This window comes from Glycine soja, chromosome 6 (genome assembly GCF_004193775.1).
Source record: "Glycine soja cultivar W05 chromosome 6, ASM419377v2, whole genome shotgun sequence".
In the NCBI taxonomy this organism is placed as follows: domain Eukaryota; kingdom Viridiplantae; phylum Streptophyta; class Magnoliopsida; order Fabales; family Fabaceae; genus Glycine; species Glycine soja.
The window spans coordinates 683,504-703,629 of record NC_041007.1 but is presented as its reverse complement, the minus strand read 5'-3'; the positions used below and the strand labels follow the sequence as shown (position 1 = coordinate 703,629).

Genomic DNA, 20,126 nt, shown 5'->3' with positions numbered 1-20,126 from the left:
ATAGCGACAAATTCAATTGTAGACAAATAAAACTTAATTTTGCCTCACCTTTAGAGGTGGGTGTGTAAGGTGTAAGTTGTAATGTGTATAACATTGGAGCTAACACAAGTTTGAAAGTCACCATCTATTTAATTTTTATCACGAGTTGATTTGTGAAACCTACAAATCAAATAGCTTTAAGGGTCTCGGAGTTTGCAAATTAATCAATTTATTTATTTTAAGGTTATCAAACTCGAGAGTTTACGCAGATTCGTGAGAGTTTCATAGACTCGACTCGTGACTCAACTCGTAGACTCGTAAGAATCAACTTCATATAAAAATAATAACAAAATATTTATAAATAACATATTAATTAAACATTTCAACAATATAATAAAGTAAAATAGTAAAGCATAAAGTTCAAACTATTTAATTAACCAAGTCTAGTAATAATACATCAATACTAGATAATAACTTGCATAGGTTATAATAGTGATAGATCATTTTCATCAAGGGTTTGACGTTATTAGAGAACAAAGATTTGATATTATTAAAGGTAAAAAATTTGTATTTGAGAATAACATATTAAATGAAAGTATGTTGAATATTATACAAAGAGAAAACAATAAAAAATGACTTATATTTTAACCTAATTTTTTTAACTTGTTAACTCATTAACTCGCTGATAAACTTAAGAGTCTAACGAGTTTCCTTATAGAGTTTGCTTAGAGTCTACTAATTTTTTTTACTCTAAAGTTAACTTGTAAAGGATAAGTGGACTCATAAGAGTTAACTCGAGAGTTTGATAACCATGATTTATTTAATTCATGATTCTTTTACAAAAACTTTTGATTATACCTTTTGCTTATTCAGTCTTGATGACAGTAATCATAATGATAATATCAACAAATGGTGATCATTAAAGATAATAGTAATGGTGATTTTAATTTTGATATGTAAGAAAATTATGATAATTAGGATAGTAATAATGGTAATTTTATTTTTAATATGAAAGAAAATTATGATAATTAGGATAGTGACGGAATGGGTAGTATTTTTATCTTTATAATTATGTTATACGTAGGGACAAAAAATGTTAGCTCAATTTATTGAACAATATTTTTTTTTTGTTTTTGTTGTATTTATTTTATGTTATTCATGACCAATTTTAAAATCAAATATATAATAATATATTTAATTTTAAATTACAATTTTAATATATTAAAAATTATTTATTTTAAATATTAAGTATAAAAAATAAATATTGTTGCCCATACTACAATACTAGTTTTAACATAAAATCTTGACTCAAATTAACAGCCAAATCCAAATACCAAGACAAGAATGCTGAAAATGGAATTTTTTGACCCAAATAATACAAATAAAATAAAAATTTATCCAAATGATATAAACCAACAATTATTTACATGATACAAATAACTATGAAACAGGTGAAAAATCGATTCCACCAAATTAATTTCTAACCTGTGTTATATATATATTTTTTTCTGTTTTACGTTGAGTCTCCCAGGAACTAATGTCGTAAGACATTTATTTAAACATAGTTGAAAATGCGTTTTTTATATATAATATTCTTGTTTATTCATTCATAAAAACTACACATTAAAAGAAAAAAACATTCTATTTAATTAGAAGGCTAGTAAAATCCAAATATAAAAGTACCAATTCAATACGAGTATGGACACTGGATAGTTAAGTTATTCATTCAAACATGGATTTTTTTTTATTGAGATAAAATAAAAGCAAAATTGCATACTCAATTTAGATTAATTTTTTTTAACACGGTGAATATAAATATGTAATACTTTTAACTAAACCATACCTATTATCATTCTAATACAAAAGAGAATCTTAAAGCGATCGATAATCACAAGAAAAGAAAAAACATGTCATCTATATATCACAAATCGATTGTTGTATGCTAAGCAGTAAGCACACGTTATCCATTAAGCACAAAACCAAAACATACGCACATACATAATCCCTGAGGCAGGAAACCACCAACTCAACCAAACAGAAACATTCAAAACACTTCAGCCACCTTGCTTGCGAGGACTCGCTCCCTTCTTTCTATGTAACCAAATGGAAACCAACCTGCTTTCCCTTTGCATTCACCCTCAGCCCATCCATTGTTTGTCACCTGTGTCAATTCAATCAGAGTCATATTGGGAACAATTTAGAATATGTAATGATTTTAAGGTAATCCGTTCCCACTATCACCACAACCAAAAGTTTGTTTTAAATATGAACATGAATATGATAAATAAGTTATACAAGCTTTTGCAGGACCACAGTTCCTTTAGAGCCGAGACAAGCATGTCATGACACAAGCAAACGACCAAACAATCATTTGCCTATGTTTGGCAGAAGGGAAATAAAAGTTTAATATTCAAATTGGACCTAAAGTGAAAGGAAAGAAAAGTTTAAATTTTTGTTTCTAAAAGACAACTATACTTCTTATTTTCCTTCCACTTTCTCTCCAACCAAACAAAGAAAAGTCATTGTTATTCGTGTTTTTTTCTTCTCTTTGTTTTCATTCCTTCCACTTTCATCTCTTCTGAACAGATTGTTAGTGTTGAATCCGTGATAACTAATAACATAATCAACCGTTTTACAACATCATATTAGATTAACAATTCTGTCTGAAGCTTAAACTGATATGAAGAGGGTCTAAACTATTACATTTTGGTACACTTGTACTTTACTTTCTTTTTCATGTGCTAATTTAAAAAATTTGGTTTTTATGGTTGGTAAATACCCGAAAAACAATCCAAATATAAAGCACTTTTCCTGAGGAAAGTAAAGAGATTCCTTAAAAAAAAAAAGCTGTAACTATAGACTCAGGCAAGTCACAAACCTTTCGAATGACAATATAATCCCCAACTGATAGATTCAATTCAACTTCAGACTCAGCATGGTAGGGAAATAAAACCTGCATGAGTAAAATGTACAACAGAAAGTAAATGTAAGCACTATATTTTTCAGTACAATATCTCTAACTTTAGTGCAAGATATAATCTAACCTCTCCTAAGAAGTAACCCATACTATCTGTTGAGCCATTATGTGCTTGAGAAGCATATACACCATTAACTTCCTCATATGATGGGGGTGGTGTCATGCTGCTATCCACACTAGGTGTAGGAGGGGCTTCAATTCGTTGTCGTTCTGATATCATCTATTATTAAAATATACATGTGTCATATAATCATTTGTTGATACAAAAAAAAAAGACGTAACATTCTAATAGCATACTTGACTTCTATACGGAGAATATAATGAAAAATGACACAAAGGGATACAATGGCTCACCTCTCCCTCAAGCTGATCAAGTATTTGGAGTACTCTTTGATGATAGGCACGCTCTGCTTCAACCTGGATAATAGAAATAGCACGCTGGATTTAAGTGGGAGTAATAATTTCTGATAACTCAGATCCAAGATTTTAAAACAAAAGAATTGCAGAATCATATGGTAAAACTGTAATACCATAGCTATAAGTCGCTGGAGGGTTAACCTCTGTTGCTGTGCTTCAACAGCAGCCATTGCGGCAGCTGCTTCTTTTCCCAATATTGCCATGTTAGTCTTCAGGTCTTGCAGCTTTGTTTCAGCTGCTTCCAGCTTCATAGCATTCTCAGCATTGCCTGGTGTTTCTCTTACTTTTGCCTGGCGTTTGGAAACTTCAATAGCCTGTCTAGGTTTAAAAGACAGTGTAATTACAAAGTACAAAGGAAAAAAATCATTGATGAAATAGTTACTCATTCAGACATTTCTCAAAATGTAAGCTGGTGACAAATAAAAAAAAAAGTACAATAAAATGAAAGATAAAATTCCAGATACCTGGGCTTCGGCTTCCTGCCGCATTCTGTCATAACGTTGAGCAAGATGCCGGGCATCCTCCAATGGAGCTCCCATCACCATTGCTCTTAAGGGCTCTGCAACCTAAGCATCAAGCAATTCTTAAAATGTTCACTCGCAGAAACATTATGTCAGATAAAAAAATCAAGCACAAACTGGATAAATTGACAATGAGCCAGCATATTAATATAGAGAGAAAGATAACTTGTTGAATGTATATGGCTGTTAATTATTAAGTTCAATTAAAGGTTGGACTAGGACCTAGCCTAGATATTACTTCTTCAATAGATTAAATAGATTTGAATATCCGTGCATCCCTTGATAAAATAGTTCAGTAGCAAGGAATCCAAACATTACATCAATGAAGCCAAATTTAAATTTAAATATCTATAAAGGGTAACTAAGTGTACGAGCTACGAGGCTCCCAACTAATGGAGTCTGGCTGGGAATGGTATATGTACAGTTTTTTATCCCACAATTGGAGATGATGTTTCCCCGGGTTTGAACCTGTGACCTAGGTCACAAGGCAGCAACCTTACTACAGTACTGCAACCAGGCTCTCCCTCTCAAATTTAAATACCTATAATTCTGTATCTTATTCATTTTAGTTAAAAACTTAAAATAGTTCAGTTATGGGTAAATCAAAGAATTACATGTATGAACCCAGATTTGAACCCTAAAATCACGCAATTATCAGTGGCTGTATGATGGACTCATGCATAACTCCAAAGAAATTGGTTAATGTCATAAATCCCTATCATTTCTCCTTTTAAGAGAAATACATAGTATTTATTAGGCAGAATAACAGTATACAGTATAAAATATAACAGAAGGCAAAACAAATGTAAGAATTCAAAAGCAAATGGTAATAATCTATAGAGTAGAAAAGTATCAATACTTAAATTTCAAGTCAATACTGTAGAGGATTCAGGAAATTGCTAAAAATCTCACTGCTTAGCCAGGGATGGAGTAGCTTGGATTAAAAAAAGGCAGCAAAACAGGAAAATAAGTAGCATCCATCCAAGTAGTATTAATATATCAATATACTGGTATTTTAAGATGCTTCAATCTACATTATTTTGGCACAAAATCACAAGAACTGGCATGAAACCTAACTTCAGAACCCTATGATGTATGACAGTACAAGTGTGCATGTGCTAGGGCGTGTTTACCTGTGTGCCAAGAGCTTTTAGTAAGCTCCCACGCTCCTTCTCCATTTGTGCACGGGCACGTGCATAATTTAGCGCAGCTCTTGATAAAGTACTACCACTGGTACATGTATTATCTGCACCATATTTCCTGCTATCTTCTGATAACTTTGTTCCTGTTAAACAAGTATGGCAATTCAATAACAATACTGATAAGAGCCGGTATTAAGATTAAACTAAGATCAAACTCATGGAGAAAATCTCTATTACAGGGGGAAAAAGAGCTCAACAAATGGAAACACATATTACCAGAAAACAAATGCAGAAATAACAGATAACAACAATCATAGCTTATACACAGAATATGCCCTCCCAGGCCTAAGCTACCAACTCACTCCCAAAATTCCGTTCTGTCTTGCGACTATTCCCACTACTATTTATTCACATTTCATTCCTCTCCCATAAGTGTACATTCTGTTACACTTTCCCATCATTGTTTCCTGAGTCCTCCTAGCAGCACTTCTATTTCTCTTATCATAAACACATAATTTTCATACCACCCAACTTTTTCTTCTCTTGCACACATGAAATATATGGCATACACTATGTTCCATAAACTAACTGCAAAGGAAATTTCACCAACCAAAATTACTGACCTATTTCAACTTGCTTGGATCCAGTTACAATATAACCTTCCACACCGCGGACAATATCCCTTTGATAATGCTGAAAAACAATATATTTCATTATCAGCCAAACAGGGAGGGTATAAGTAGAGATAAAACACAAACAAAAATAGAGGGTTGGTACAGAAAAACCAATTAACCTTTCCAGCACGTGTTGATATGTAAAGCTTCTCAAGTTTCTGATGTTGCTGAAGCTCTACCTCATCAGTAACCATATTATCTGAACCTCCATATCCCCCAGCCCCAAACTGTTTAAGCACAGCCTAAATAGAAAGGAAGCAAGCAAAACTAAGGAACATTAGAGAACAGGGGAAAAAAGAGCAAGAAATGAATTGAAACTTATCATAAAAAATAAAAGAAATTTCGTTATAGAGACGAGAGGATAAGTAGTTAAGTACAATCATGAGGGAGGATAAGGTATCCTCTAAAGCAAAAAATCAGTGATCTTCGGATTTATGCTCACCCCTTTCAAGAAAAAAAAAAAAAAAAAAGAAACGCTACCATCATAATGCAGACCGCAGTCATATGAACAATATCTCTTCAATTAATGTCCCAAATCCCAATGCCTCAAAGGGACAGATTACTAGTATTGTAAACCAGTGTTTTTTTTATTTATTTAAAATTTACTTTCTTTTACTTTCCTCTGTTTAGGGGTGGGGGGAGTCAAGGCCAAATCTAGGGACCCAATCAATATCCATCCCAGCATCATGGCTTAGGAGGAAAGTAAATTGCATCATGGCTTAGGAGGAAAGTAAATTGCATCATGGCAGTGCATCCAGTTAGATGCTAAGACAAGATAAATTGGCCTTTAAACAGAAAGAAATGTTTTTGCCTTTTGATCTTAAGGAATGGAAATAAGATATAATTAAAATATAACACTGATTTTTTAAATTACATAATACATATGCATATAATTCATAGGCACAAATAAAACACAGCAGATGGGGATTTGACAAATTTTAAAAATCATAGGTCTCTACTCACTACATGGCTATAATACAATATATAAAATTAATATTAAAAAATTTAAATCACAAGAGAAAATTCATGCTTGAAAGATGAACACAAGTCATTATAGACAAAGACCAGTTTGGTTAATCATAAAAAAGTGTTTCTATAAAAGTGTTTTTTTAAGGAACAGATAGGACTTACCTAAAAACAAAAAATTTAGACAAAGCACATTCTGCTTATTTTATTTAAAAAAATGTTTTTTAATAAACTTAAATAAACGGGTCCATAATAAAATGCTAAAATTTATCTAATTATTATTGTGGTATTCCAATTTGAAACGATATTAAGGTTTAAAAAATAAAAGTAAACAAATTATAAACATTACAACTAGAAGTATTTCAAGCATTCATGCGGTGTCCAACATGAATACAACTACAACATGACACGACTACTATTTAGAAGTGTTTGTGCTTCCGTAGATACAAATGTATTTTTTCAAATATTCCAACCATACTTGCATTTTAGATTTTATTTTTTTTAAATTATCCTTGTGTCTATATTGCACTGTATTGAATGCATATCCATATTCTGATATTCATGCCATGCAATACAAGATCAGAGTGTAACAAATAAATAATAGGCTTAAATATATTTTTAATCCTTATAAAAGTGCCTTCATTTAGTTTTGCCCTTCAAAATTCTTTGATTGATCTTGGTTCCTGTCACCACTTAGTAGCAACACAACACACATCTAGCAATACCATATTAGTAAACATTCTAAGGGGATACATGATTGACACATCATCATTCATCACTAGTGGTGATAGAGGATAAAAACTGACACAAAAAAAAAAAAAAACTTCTAGAGGACTAACACCACATTAAGCCATATGTTTAGGGATTAAAAATGCTTTTTACCCTAAATAACATAATTGATTACCAAGCTCGTTTCCAGTCAAAAACCATTGCAATTTCAAGTTAGTAACAAAATATGCAAGCCAGAAGCCACCTTCGCTTTCAGACACCATCAAAAGACATCTAGGTTCTAACTTATAGCACGTATAGGCATACACATCTAGGACGTGGAAACTTAAAACTGAACGAATTGCTAATTCATCAATCAAGTTGCAATCTATGCAATGTTTCCGAAATGGGCGACGGAGCAGCTTAAATTTCAGCTTCTTATTCTGAGAATTAGACGAATCAAACATTACGACATTTGTTTACCATTTCCGCAATGCAAGTGTACGGCTCCGTTGGTTAGAATTGCGCGACTCAATACTAGACGGTAACGTTATTCGTGCGAAGAGATTATAATCGTAATCGATTTTAAGAGGCATATATTTGCGTTGATCTATCTATTTGTGTTGATCGGAGAAAGATCTGGCAAATGAAAGAAATAGGTTTTACAGAGAGAGAAAGGGAAGGAACCTGTTGTTGACGAGCGACCTGTTCTCGAAGTTTGGAGGCTTGCTTTCTGATAGCTTCCATTCAGATTCAGATTGAATCTCTTCTAACCGCAGCGCACAGTGTTGATTTTGATTTGATTTCAGACCGAAACACCAACAACAACGGGCTTTTGTATCGGAAGAGAGAAAAGGGACACTCAGGTTTTTCAAAATTGCGTTGCAAATTATTACACTATAGAATTAGAGCTTAGAAGGACCTTCGCTTCTTCCCCTAGACTTGTTTTGAATATTTTTAAACGATTCTTTTATTTTAGTAGTATTACATATGTATTTACTAGTTAACGAGTTTAGAATAAAATTTAAATATTATGAATGCTTTTTATATTTTAAAAGTAATGAATAAACATACACTGATAATATAAAAACCTTTTTACTCAATAACAAACTATTATAAATATCAATACCAAAAAAAGAATCACAATATAAAAAAAAACTATTATACTTATTATATTATATTTTATAATAATTATTTTAAAATTATACCAAAAACAAATTTTGATTAGTTTTGAATTCATATTTGTGAAACTCTTAAATTTAAACTTATTTCATTTTCCCCTTTCGAAAAGGTACAGTGATAAGTAATAACTGGATTTTGAATGAGCCAACTTGTCAACTTACTCCAAGCTGCTTCACGTGATAACAATTTAATGATTTTATTTAAAACTTTAAATTTATTGACGTATAAATACAGTATTTATTAACTTATTCAGAGATATATTTTTAGCTTTATTTTAAAAATTATCAAATAAACTTTTAAATCATCCTTTAACACTATATTTGGTATAAGAAAAATTATACATAATAGTTATGATAATTGGACCAGTCAAACCAGTTTGATTAAGAATTGATTATTTGACCGAACTATGGGATCGAAAATATAACCGACCCAAATCAATTTAATTTGTTTTGATCAGGTTTGATCAAAATCAATGACTTGAGTCAGATTGATTCAAATGATTCATTCTTTTTAAAAAAAATTAAATTGATTTTTTTTAACAAATTATGAAACATGTTAAACCATTAATACCTAATTATTAAATACTAGCATATCATATGTTCCTATACAATTATTTTGATTTTGATAACAATATATAATAGCTAATAATTATTATCCTAATTTTTATATAATTTAATATTTATGTGTTTTATACATCTCCAGCATACTTACTCATGATCGCCTGACAAACTGTAGACAATAACAAGAATTTCTTTAATAATTTAATGGTAATACCTAACAAAATAATTTATAGTAATAATGTAATATGAAAATATAGACTATAAATTAATTACATTTTGTTAGCTATATATATATATATATATATATATATATATATATATATATATATATATATATATATTATTTTTATGTATATATCGGGTCAAGTGAATCAATAAGGGATTCATTGATCCAAGTTCTGACCAATTGATCCAGTGACTCGGCTGGGTCAATTTTCATAACTTTATTATAAACATTTTAATTTTTAAGATGCACATATTTTTTTGTCCTTTACATGATAATTCAATATTATTATAATTTTATTGGCATGTCATTGATTTGAGTGAAACTTAAAAAAACAAAATATCAACACAATAAAATATCGGATTTAAGTTGTATATTTAAAAAAATTTCAATAAGAATTAGTTATTAGCGAAGTTAATAAATACTTCAACCCCACACTAATATTATGACAACCCAAAATACCAATATAACTTTAATAAATGATAAAGATAAATTTATAAACATTTTTTCGTGTAAAGAATAAAACGTAAAACATTTTCATGTGAAGAGTAAAGAGTAAAAATAAAATAAAAATATCAATTAGAGGGACTAAAATAAAAATTATTGCAAATGTAGGAAAACTACAGCTAATATTTAAAAAAAAAACTTTATTTTAAATAATATTTAGAATTAATGAATTAAAACATATTTCATCCAAAACTAAATTACTGCTCTAACGTCGTAGTATTTTGCATTCATTAATCATGGCGTAAGATTTGAAGGCACCGAGTGTAAAGTGAACCGTCAAAATGACATGATCTTCCAATTTTATAGAAGTTTGGCAAAGAAGAAAAGAAAACTCAAGTCATCCTAATCAAATTCCTTGCGTTTGACGCCATCCGTCTAATGTTTCTTGGTCACACTCACATCGTTAACTTCAATATTCATTATGCTACTTTTAGGTCAGAAAAGCACCAAGCAAAACCTACAAATTAAGTACCAATGAAATCGAACACATAACCAGTTGACAACAAGGCGTTCATCATGATGCGTTATCTTTTTTTATTTCTCAACAAATAGCAAAAGGGAAAGGTAAACATTCACAGATTCCTCATAAGAAGAGGATTTTATAACAAACCTTCAGCTTGCTTTTCTATTGAAAGTGGGCATAGCAGCATACTGCATACATAATAAATTCGTTCAGCTGAGGGCTGCGCCATTCAGTTGATTTTCTTGTAGCATTTGATGGAGTTGACTTTTTTCTTTCTTTTTCTGTATCTCTTGAGTCTTGACTCATCCTCCATTTCTTATTTGTGTCGAGGATGTGATGGCAAGTGGTGCCTAGCTTCCATGCTGTTGCACTATGATAGAAAATTCCCATCTAGTATAGTTTAATTATCCCTCGAAGATACAATCAAAACTCTATAGGTACTGTTCTCAAGTTTGGCTATAAGATTCTTAAAAAAAAAGTGTAAAAACATTACTATCAATACAAGGATCAGCACTTTATTCAGCAGGTCTCCTAAATAATATAAGTTGGGAATGATGGGTATGAGACAACATTACATCCATTTAAATATATTTGGCAAAGATTTTTTGTCCATTTTCGTTCTGTGAGAAAGGTTGTTAGTCTCTTTTCTTTAAAATTTAAGTTTAGGGGAGGCAGCGATTGAAGGGATGAGGTTGCCCTTTTCCAATGTCAGTGCATGCGAGGACTTACAATGAATGAATCAATCAATGAATGTTAAGTTAAGCAAGCTTGATCAATTTCTGTGGATTGAAGCAGAGCTTGATAGAGTTAGACCAAAACATGTCCTTTGATGTGCCACGCCCAGAGAACACTTTAATTGTGACCATCCCCTAACACTTGGTCATGAGGATTCTTAACTCATGTTCACAAGAAGTGTTATCAAATGATAGGACATAAAATAACTGAATGTTGCACGACGTACATGGTCTTGAAAGCGAGGCTGAAATGCATCTAGCTATTGCTGGAGAATAAAGAGTGACAATCTTACATTACATTCCCTTTCCTTTGTTCTATACATTCTTGTGTTTGGATAAAAAATTTTAAGAATTTAAAAAATTTGAAATACTTAAAATTTGAATTGTTATGAATTAAATTTTCTTCATTTCATAAATATTTTGTTTGGATGAAATAATTTAATTTTCTAAATTTTGAATTTTTTGTTTGAAGGAAGCAATTCAATTTTTATCACATAAAATTTAATTTTTGAATACATATTTAAAAAGTTAAAATTTAAATATTAAATTTATTTTTTTACCAAAATATTAAAATTTAGTTAATAATTAAAAATTATTTTAAAATATTTAATAATTTAGAGACCAATATTAATAACCACACCTTGTAGCCTGTGGTCTCGTTTCTTGATTAATAAAATTATTTTGGTTAAAAAATTATTTTTTCAAATTCTTTCTAAAATAGCTCCAAGCACCAATAATTCCATCTAAGAACTCTCAAAATTTCATACACAAGAATCTAAGCAATGAAATATCAATACTGATTATTCATAATGAATCTACAAATTTTATAACGAATCCATGAGTTTAGTTGAACGAACAAATAAAGCAACAAATAACAAACTCAAAATCAAAAGTCGATGAAGAAAAAATTAGTGAGAAAGCCAAAGATTAGTGACAAAAGAATAAGTAAGAAAGTCAAAGATTTTGGCGAGGTTACCAAAAAGTCACCGAAGGAAGTCCGATAGCACTGCAATTGTTTCGGCGAGGGGTTCGGATGGTAGTTGAAGTCTCCGTCGTCATGTGATGGTTGCAGTCTGGTCCACTGTCGGAAGAGTCAGGTTAGAAAGTTCCGTAGTTGAGGGGTTCGTGTGTTGGAGCGGAAGAGAATTTTAAATTCTTTTCTTTTTGAAGGAATTTGAATTTTTGTGTTTTAAGTTAACTAAAATACTCACTTAAAATGCTTGAATTTTAAATGTTTTCTAAATGTCTTGTCCAAATAGAGAAATTTACCACATAGCATTTCAATTTCTTTAAAAAAATGAATTACTCGGTTCAATTTCCACATCCAAATGCACAGTTAGGGTTTCAAAACAAATTGCTAATTAAAATAGTCCGCAAGGACAAAGGAATATTATAATATTAATTAATACTGTTGGATTTTTTGGACTCCATTCCTATGTGGAGTAAAGATCCAGATGAGAAAGCTCATTTTGTCTCACTTATTTAAATGGAGAGGAATCAGATTAGAAAGATAGATACACAGATACTCGTTTGAGTGAGAAAACAGTTACAATGGGAAAATCATTGTGATTTTCACATACCCATCATAAAGCGTTTTTTCAGATTGAAACTGCGGATTCGTTCATCGTTGGATCAGACTGATTTTTTGACAGCAGATTCTACACACATGATACTTCAAATTATTCGATTGGATCATGAAATAGATATCTTGAAAAAGATAAGTGTTTTGCATTTTCTGCTCTATATTTTGGGATTTTATCTTCTTGTTTGTATTAGGGTTTGTTTTGATTTGCCTGCATGTTTCAGTGTACTTGTTGGAGACTCTCTTGTATCTTTATTAATTATAATGGAGTTATTTATTTGATTTGAACAATCCGTGATTTTTAGCCTGAGGAGTTTTTCACATTTTGCTTTATAATTTATTGGTGCTCCTAGGATATTCTTACAAGTTTGAGGAAATTTATTTCCGCTGTTTATTACTTTGTTATAAAATTTATTATTGTGTTCACCTATTTCCTCATCAAATAATTCTTCCGGATGTATATGTTATGGGTTTCCTATAATCTAACATGAACATCTTTTGTAGTTTACCTATTGGTAAGTCATTTATTAAACGCATTATAAGAGAAAAATGTGAAAGAAAATTCTTTTTTGGTGTCGGACAAAACATTATAGAAAACCCAAACACTTCATAAGCAATTCTGTTTTCTGGCCGCGCCGCAAATGGTATTCTTCTTCCGCGAGAGTCAAGATTTGTTTCGCCTCTTAACTTGAAAATTGAATCACGAACTTCAATGGCTCAATAAAGAGGAACTTCAAAGCACCATGATAATCAGTGGTTGAGGCTCACTTGCCTGGTATCGTGATGCTTTTGAAGATTATCAATTTAACTTGGAGCCTGCTGCACTGCAATCAAGCTGTTGCTGACCAGTTTGCTGAGATTTGGAAACTCAAAGGCAAGTTTCAGCAAAGCTCGATCTATGGTACAGGCAAACAACTTGGCGGATTCCTTTGCCAAAGCTAGATTATCCTTAGAGACTGACATGCGTTTTTACTTTGCTGTTAACTCCTTTTTGGAGCATGAACAATGTAATTCTTACCAGTTGAGTATTAATTAATTTGCGTCTCGGGTGCATTTTGTCCAGGTGATTTAGCAAAAAAAAAAAACAACTTACATTTATTAGATACATGCTAGTTGAAATTATTTCTAAAAATAATCATTTATTTTTATCTATCGCATGAAAAAGATTTTGAAAAGAAAATGATTGTTCTAAGGAAACATTATATTCCCCCAAATAAGCTAGTATTAGGCCTGTGAGAAATGGTACGAAACATTTTCTAACAAGCACTTGTAAGTTATAATGCGATTACAAATAGTCAAAATTGAAAGACAAGTTCCTACTCATTTTCATTGTTCCATGGGGGAATGGGGTAGAGAAAACTTTATTAAATATTGTATTTCTAAATTTCACATGTGAAATTCTTTGTAGGATGACCTAATACATGGGCACATGGCCCATTACGATTTAATGGAAAGATTAGTAGATACGCAAATTAATAACCTCAACAATAATTTATCACGAGATTGTACATGTTTACTAATAAAAAATCTTGGCATTTGAATACAAGTTATGTAGTTATAGGGCATAAGGTTATCCAACTTGTTAGCTGCAATAAGTCGTTTAAATAGAAAAGTCCCACCACGTGGTTGGAAGCGGGAGGAGGTAGGAAATTAAGAAACACACTTAAGTAAATATATTTTAAAACACCTGTTGCAAAATGTTCTGCAGCTGTGTAGCATGAACTAACACAACCGTTTTATGGTTTAATGGAGAGAATACTATTAGTTTGAGTTATCCCTGGATTCATTTTTAAACTAAGTTACACTTGTGCTCCTAGTTTAATAAAATTCTATTGGATATTTCTGCCTTTTATAACATTATTTCACCCCTCTCAATTCATATAATAACCTTTTTTTAACATAATTCATATAAGTTAATCATAACTATAAAAAGTTAGGACAAGACATAATTAAAAAAATTATAATATTATGTTATTATATAAGTTAAGAGAGATTTATTTTTAAATAAAAAAATAAAGAAAATTTTTATTTGTTCTGGATTGGACTTGGGTCCAATATGTATCCCTAGCTTCTCTATAGAGTTCAAATGCTTTAAAGAGTTTGAAAAAATATATTATATTATTTGTAATATTTCTAAAATGTTATTTCTAATACATTATTTATCTTCTCATACATTTTTTTTCTACCCTTTAATATGAAATGTTGTAGAAAAATAAAATATAAATAACCTCCCAAACGGGCAGGGCCATCCACGCATCAGTGTTGTTTACACGCGTTTGTTTGTTACTAATTCTTTCCTTGATCGTGAATGTCGTCATCCGTCGGCTTAGTTTGGTTTCAACTTTCGGCTCGAAACCTTGTGAGTTGTGGCTATATGTAATGTGATAAATAAATAAATATTCAATAACACCAATTAAGTTTTATTTTTTGAAGCATGCATATGCAGATGGATATATAAGTAACTGACAAATGTGCATGAATTAACAAGAACATCTTTTCCGCATCCTCAATCTGAAGTGTTCTCGATCACCCTCAGACATGAGAGGTAGTGTTTGTTTAGTACTGTTGCGCTGGATGGTGGTTCACGTCCCATTGCTAGTCCTCATATTTTTCATGGTCTTCCGATTTGTATTGTTAAACAAGTTTTACTTGAAATACAATTCTTTGCCTTTTAAAAAAAATATTTACATTGTTAATACATCTATGACTTAATAATAAAGTCAATTTTGGATTTAGCTGCGGGATATGCCCTATTTATTGTTGTATTGTTTTAGATTTAATATAATTTATATTTTTTTCAAAAAAAAGTCAGTTTTGGATTTTTTTTTGAAAGCGGATTCCATTTTTGTTTTACTATGTTACACACTCCAATTTTTTCAGTTTGTTTAACCTCCTTAAATATGATAAACCAGTCCTTCCTATTCGTCTCATTTTCCTTTCAATATATTTAAAAGATGAACACTATTTCTTTGCTTTTTTTGTGTGTATTAGTTATTTATAAAATTAACATACATGTTAATGTATAATACAAAATACTATTAGAGTTTATCAAATTTAATATTTTATAAAACAATACAGATAGATAGATAGGCAGGCAGGGACGATTATGCTATCTTTCAGCTAGCTAGAATTAAATTAAACTCTAGTAACATTTCCCTTAATTGGAAAGAAACCAATATTCTATTTTTTTTTGGGATGACAGCTAAGAGTCCACAAATCATAAAAGAAATGCGCCACTCCAGGGATGGATGGTTGAAGACAGGAAGTAATGGCTTCAAATGTAAAGTTGAGGCCACCAATCTAACTCTAAACGCCTCATACCATTAAAAGTCAATAACCATCGGAACTTTCACGCGCCAAACAGTCACGAAAGAATATCTGACGTGTCTTCACTTCGCCAATCACAAAGTATCAAACAACACATAGTAGTGTCATGTGAACAAAGGAAGAAAAATTATCCAAAGTTTATTTCCTTCATTCCCACTCTTGCAAATACCGAAAATAACGGTGCCAAATTTCTAAATTTTGGGCGGTTTCTTGGGTTAAAAAGTTCGTTTCGCTGTTGACTCTGTTTTTCGAAAACTGCTAGCGCCAAACTTCGCTTTAGTAACACACTCAAAATCTGAACCGTTCATCACACCTATAACGGAAAACCCAATCACGGTGGTTGTGGCCTGCGATTGTAACAGTCAAAACCGGTGTGTGATTTTAACATTTTTGTTTTCATATGGTTGCATTGGACCAGGCCAGTTTATTTATTTATTTTTTTTTAAATCCTAGGTTCGGTCAAAAATAAGAATCATCGAGGGCAGAACTTTTGAATTTACGGAGCCATCAACGAACGATCCATTCAATTATTATTTTTTTTTTAAAAAAATAAAAATAGAGAGACTACTAATAATAGTCAAGCCCCACCACGTGACCAAATATCACACGCTTGCCACTTGCTAGATCACAGCCTCTATATTTTAAATAAATCTTACAACGAAGATTTAGTACTCTCTGTGCATATATTTGTATTTTTAATTTAAATTTAAAAAGATAGAGGAACAGAGATCCTGATAAGATAGAACGAAAAGAGAGATAAAGTTAAAGAAATTAAATACCACCAATTTCGCCCACGAAAGCCTCTCTCTCGTTCGTTGCTTCAAACTTCAAACTTCAAACTCCTCCGCGGCTTCCCTTCTCGTTCTTCTTCACAGGTAACTCAAATCAAAATGAACTAATAACCAAATTTATACCATAAAATTAAACTTTCGTGTTCCTAATTCTCCTTTGCTTTGACATGAGAACTCAACTGAATTTTATCGAACGTTTTAATTGAAAATCATGGTTGAATTTGTGCGTAGAAATGGAGGTAGCAGTGGCCAAAGCGTTGAAACCGAGTTTAAGGAGTGAGTTCATCGTTCAGAAAATGCACTGCGAGGATATTTTCAGCCTGAACGCGAACACCGTCGCCGTCGGCGAAGATTTCTCCGTGGACGACCTATTTGACTTCTCTAACGGCTCTCTGCACAACGAACACCAACAAGAGTGCGACGAAGAGAAACAAAGTTTATCTGCTTCGTCGCAGTCACAGGACCGTGGAGAAGACGATAGCAACTCCAATTCCACCGGCGTTTCCTATGATTCACTTTTCTCCACCGAATTAGCCGTTCCGGTAACTCTCTCTCCGTTTGTTCCTATTTCAATCTCTAATTTTGTTTTCTGATAACTGAAATTTGTGTAGGCCGGTGACTTGGAGGACCTAGAGTGGGTTTCACACTTCGTGGACGATTCACTCCCGGAGCTGTCACTTTTATACCCGGTTCGTTCGGAGGAAGCGAACCGGTTTGTTGAACCGGAACCCTCAGTGAAGAAAACGCCTCGTTTTCCGTGGGAAATGAAAATAACGAGCAAGGCGAGAAGCGTACGGAATAGGAAGCCCAACACTCGCGTGTGGTCATTGGGCAGCACGTTGCTCTCGCTCCCGTCTTCGCCGCCCGCGAAGAAGCAGAAGAAGCGGGCTGAGGCCCAGGTCCAGCCCGTTGGAGTCCAGATTCAGCGGCGGTGCAGTCACTGCCAGGTGCAGAAGACGCCGCAGTGGAGGACCGGCCCACTGGGCGCCAAAACCCTTTGCAACGCGTGCGGGGTTCGGTACAAGTCGGGTCGGTTATTTTCGGAGTATAGACCGGCGTGTAGTCCCACCTTCTGCAGCGATATTCACTCCAATAGTCACCGTAAAGTGTTAGAGATTCGGAAGAGGAAAGAGGTGGCTGAACCGGATACCGGCTTGGCCCAGACTCAAATGGTTCCCACCTGCTGATATTTTATTAGAGTCTAGGGAAAAATTTGCAGTTTAGGAATACAAACCCGGTTTGAACCGGTTCGGTTTTTGTATGATATTTAGTTAGTGCTAGTGCTAGGCAGTAGTCACACTAGTCAGGCAACCAACCGATAATATTAGGAATTACTAGTAATTAGGCATTGATTGTTTGTATTTGTAAGGTTGTATTGTATTGTATCCCATTTACTTAGTGTTGTTGATTTTATTTAATTTAATACATAGTTTAAGTTAACTTGAGGAAGAGCGGTTTAATTATGAAGATGATTCAATATTTTGATTTTATTTTACGTTGGGTTGAAAACTGAAATTGAATCGTTCAACTTTGTTCAGCGGACCGTTTTGGCTTTGGTGAGAGAGAAAGGGAGAGGTGGGGTCAGAGGGCGTTGGAGTTGGGTGGCATGGCACTCATTTGAGACCACTGAAGGTGTGTTAGTGCCAAATGGAGGTGGATTAGTTCATCTTTTTCGTCGTCATTTTGTTGGAGTGATAAATGGACTTGTTACGTTGATAAGTAGTGGGTCAAATAGGGTTGTGACTTGAAAAACATGCGTTCCCCTTTTGGATCATAGTAGTACACCGTAGTGCTAGTGCAGTGAGCAATTGTTTTTAAGTGCTATAGGTGAGTGTCTGTTTATTGCAATCTATATAACGTGCTTGCATGTGGGTGTAGTAGTTGGTGGTGGGGCAAGAAATTATTTGGAGGATAGGATAAACAAGTGTCGATGGTACCAACAACCATTCAATGAATAACATGCATCGGATGTATTGAATCTTTAGACTTTGGAAGTGGAAACCACCCAAATTAAAAAAAGCTAGGTCATTTGAACATGACTTAACACCACTTTTGGAGCATTACTCTGTGTTATAATGCTTACTATTACCAATGTAAAAGCTAAGAAAAAAATTTATAAAAGCTGGTGAGCTAGAGCCTAGAGAAAGATACCTTTATATAGTTTTGTATTTTGCATTTTTTTTTCATTATTTATTTTATTTATAATTGTAAAAATATTTTTTATTTTTAAGAATTTATTAAAATATAAAATAGAACCTGGCATTTTATAATTATAACTTTTAATAAAGATATATCAATTTGAAATTATTTTCATTAGAATAATGGTTGGAGCCAGAGCCATACCCTAGGTCATTTATGTTAGGTATGGATGAGTATTATATTGGCATGAATTGGTTGACTTTGGTTTACTTCTTTGGATCTATTTACGAAGATTTTAAAAATTAGTTTGTTGCTGCAATTTTGGTTATAACGATAAGGTTTTGGGAATTTTTACAATTCTAAAGTGACTTACAAAATCGCAATCGCGACTATAATTAAAAACCTTTTTTTATTTTTATAGATTCTTGAGTAACAAACAAAAGGGAAGATCCATATAATAGAATTAGTGAGTTAAGCTGATTTAATGGAAATTAATGGAATCACCTTTATAATTAACGCAGTTCCATTTGATCAACTTAATCATGAGTAGACCTTCATGATTTTAAATATTATCAGTCAAGTGAATGTAGTTACTAGGCAACTAAATAAAAAAAAACACATCTTTTGTTTTCATTTTTTAGGATACATACTCACCAAGGAAAGACCAAACTCAATGGTGCATATTTGCGTAACCATCTCCACAGTTTATTTATAATGAATGCATAAACCCTAAGTTACCATCAAGGCATGGGGAACCTATAAGCATCTTTATCTAACATCCCAATTTTGGCAAAATTAACCGAATATTAAAAATTGAGCTTGAGCATACGTCTCCATGAGACCATGTGGGAAGCCTGAATAGCAAGTAGTTTGCTACATAACCTTCGCTCATAGAAAAGCCTAGAATCTTGGTGAGGCTGAAATGGCTTGTGGCGTGCATCGTTGATTTACATATACTTTTTGGTGGATAAAAACCAAGTCTAACTTTGATTAACTCCAATCACTGAAATGACTAAACCTTTTATTTCCTTAGCTACAAAGGAATAACTAGTCTTCCTCCTATAAATATCGTCATTTCATGGAATCAAATATCGAGACTTTTGCTGGAGTATTTGGAACTTCGAAATTGAAACACTCAATATTTGGACAATTCTATGCTTGCTTACAAGTTACAAGAGACCCAACATGAAGACTTGGTTAGAACCTGGAACAGAGCAGGGACTTCCATCATTTT

At 32.5% G+C, this 20,126-nt stretch overlaps 2 protein-coding genes across 2 annotated transcripts; one reads left to right on the top strand and one right to left on the bottom strand.

The window, feature by feature from the left end:
- Positions 1–1,789: 1,789 nt before the first annotated feature.
- On the bottom strand, positions 1,790–8,315 carry LOC114414459 (SH3 domain-containing protein 2-like). The gene is made up of 10 exons (XM_028378731.1): positions 8,072–8,315; positions 5,830–5,952; positions 5,660–5,729; positions 5,028–5,179; positions 3,838–3,939; positions 3,487–3,687; positions 3,311–3,373; positions 3,024–3,176; positions 2,858–2,932; positions 1,790–2,140 (listed from the first exon to the last, which is right to left on the bottom strand). The coding sequence occupies exons 1-10, from the start codon at positions 8,129–8,131 to the stop codon at positions 2,024–2,026; spliced, it is 1,116 nt and encodes a 371-aa protein (XP_028234532.1). The 5' UTR covers positions 8,132–8,315; the 3' UTR covers positions 1,790–2,023.
- Positions 8,316–16,667: 8,352 nt separating this feature from the next.
- Positions 16,668–18,202, top strand: LOC114414458 (GATA transcription factor 7-like). The gene is made up of 3 exons (XM_028378730.1): positions 16,668–16,837; positions 16,985–17,295; positions 17,365–18,202. The coding sequence occupies exons 2-3, from the start codon at positions 16,987–16,989 to the stop codon at positions 17,938–17,940; spliced, it is 885 nt and encodes a 294-aa protein (XP_028234531.1). The 5' UTR covers positions 16,668–16,837; positions 16,985–16,986; the 3' UTR covers positions 17,941–18,202.
- The last annotated feature ends 1,924 nt before the right edge of the window (positions 18,203–20,126 follow it).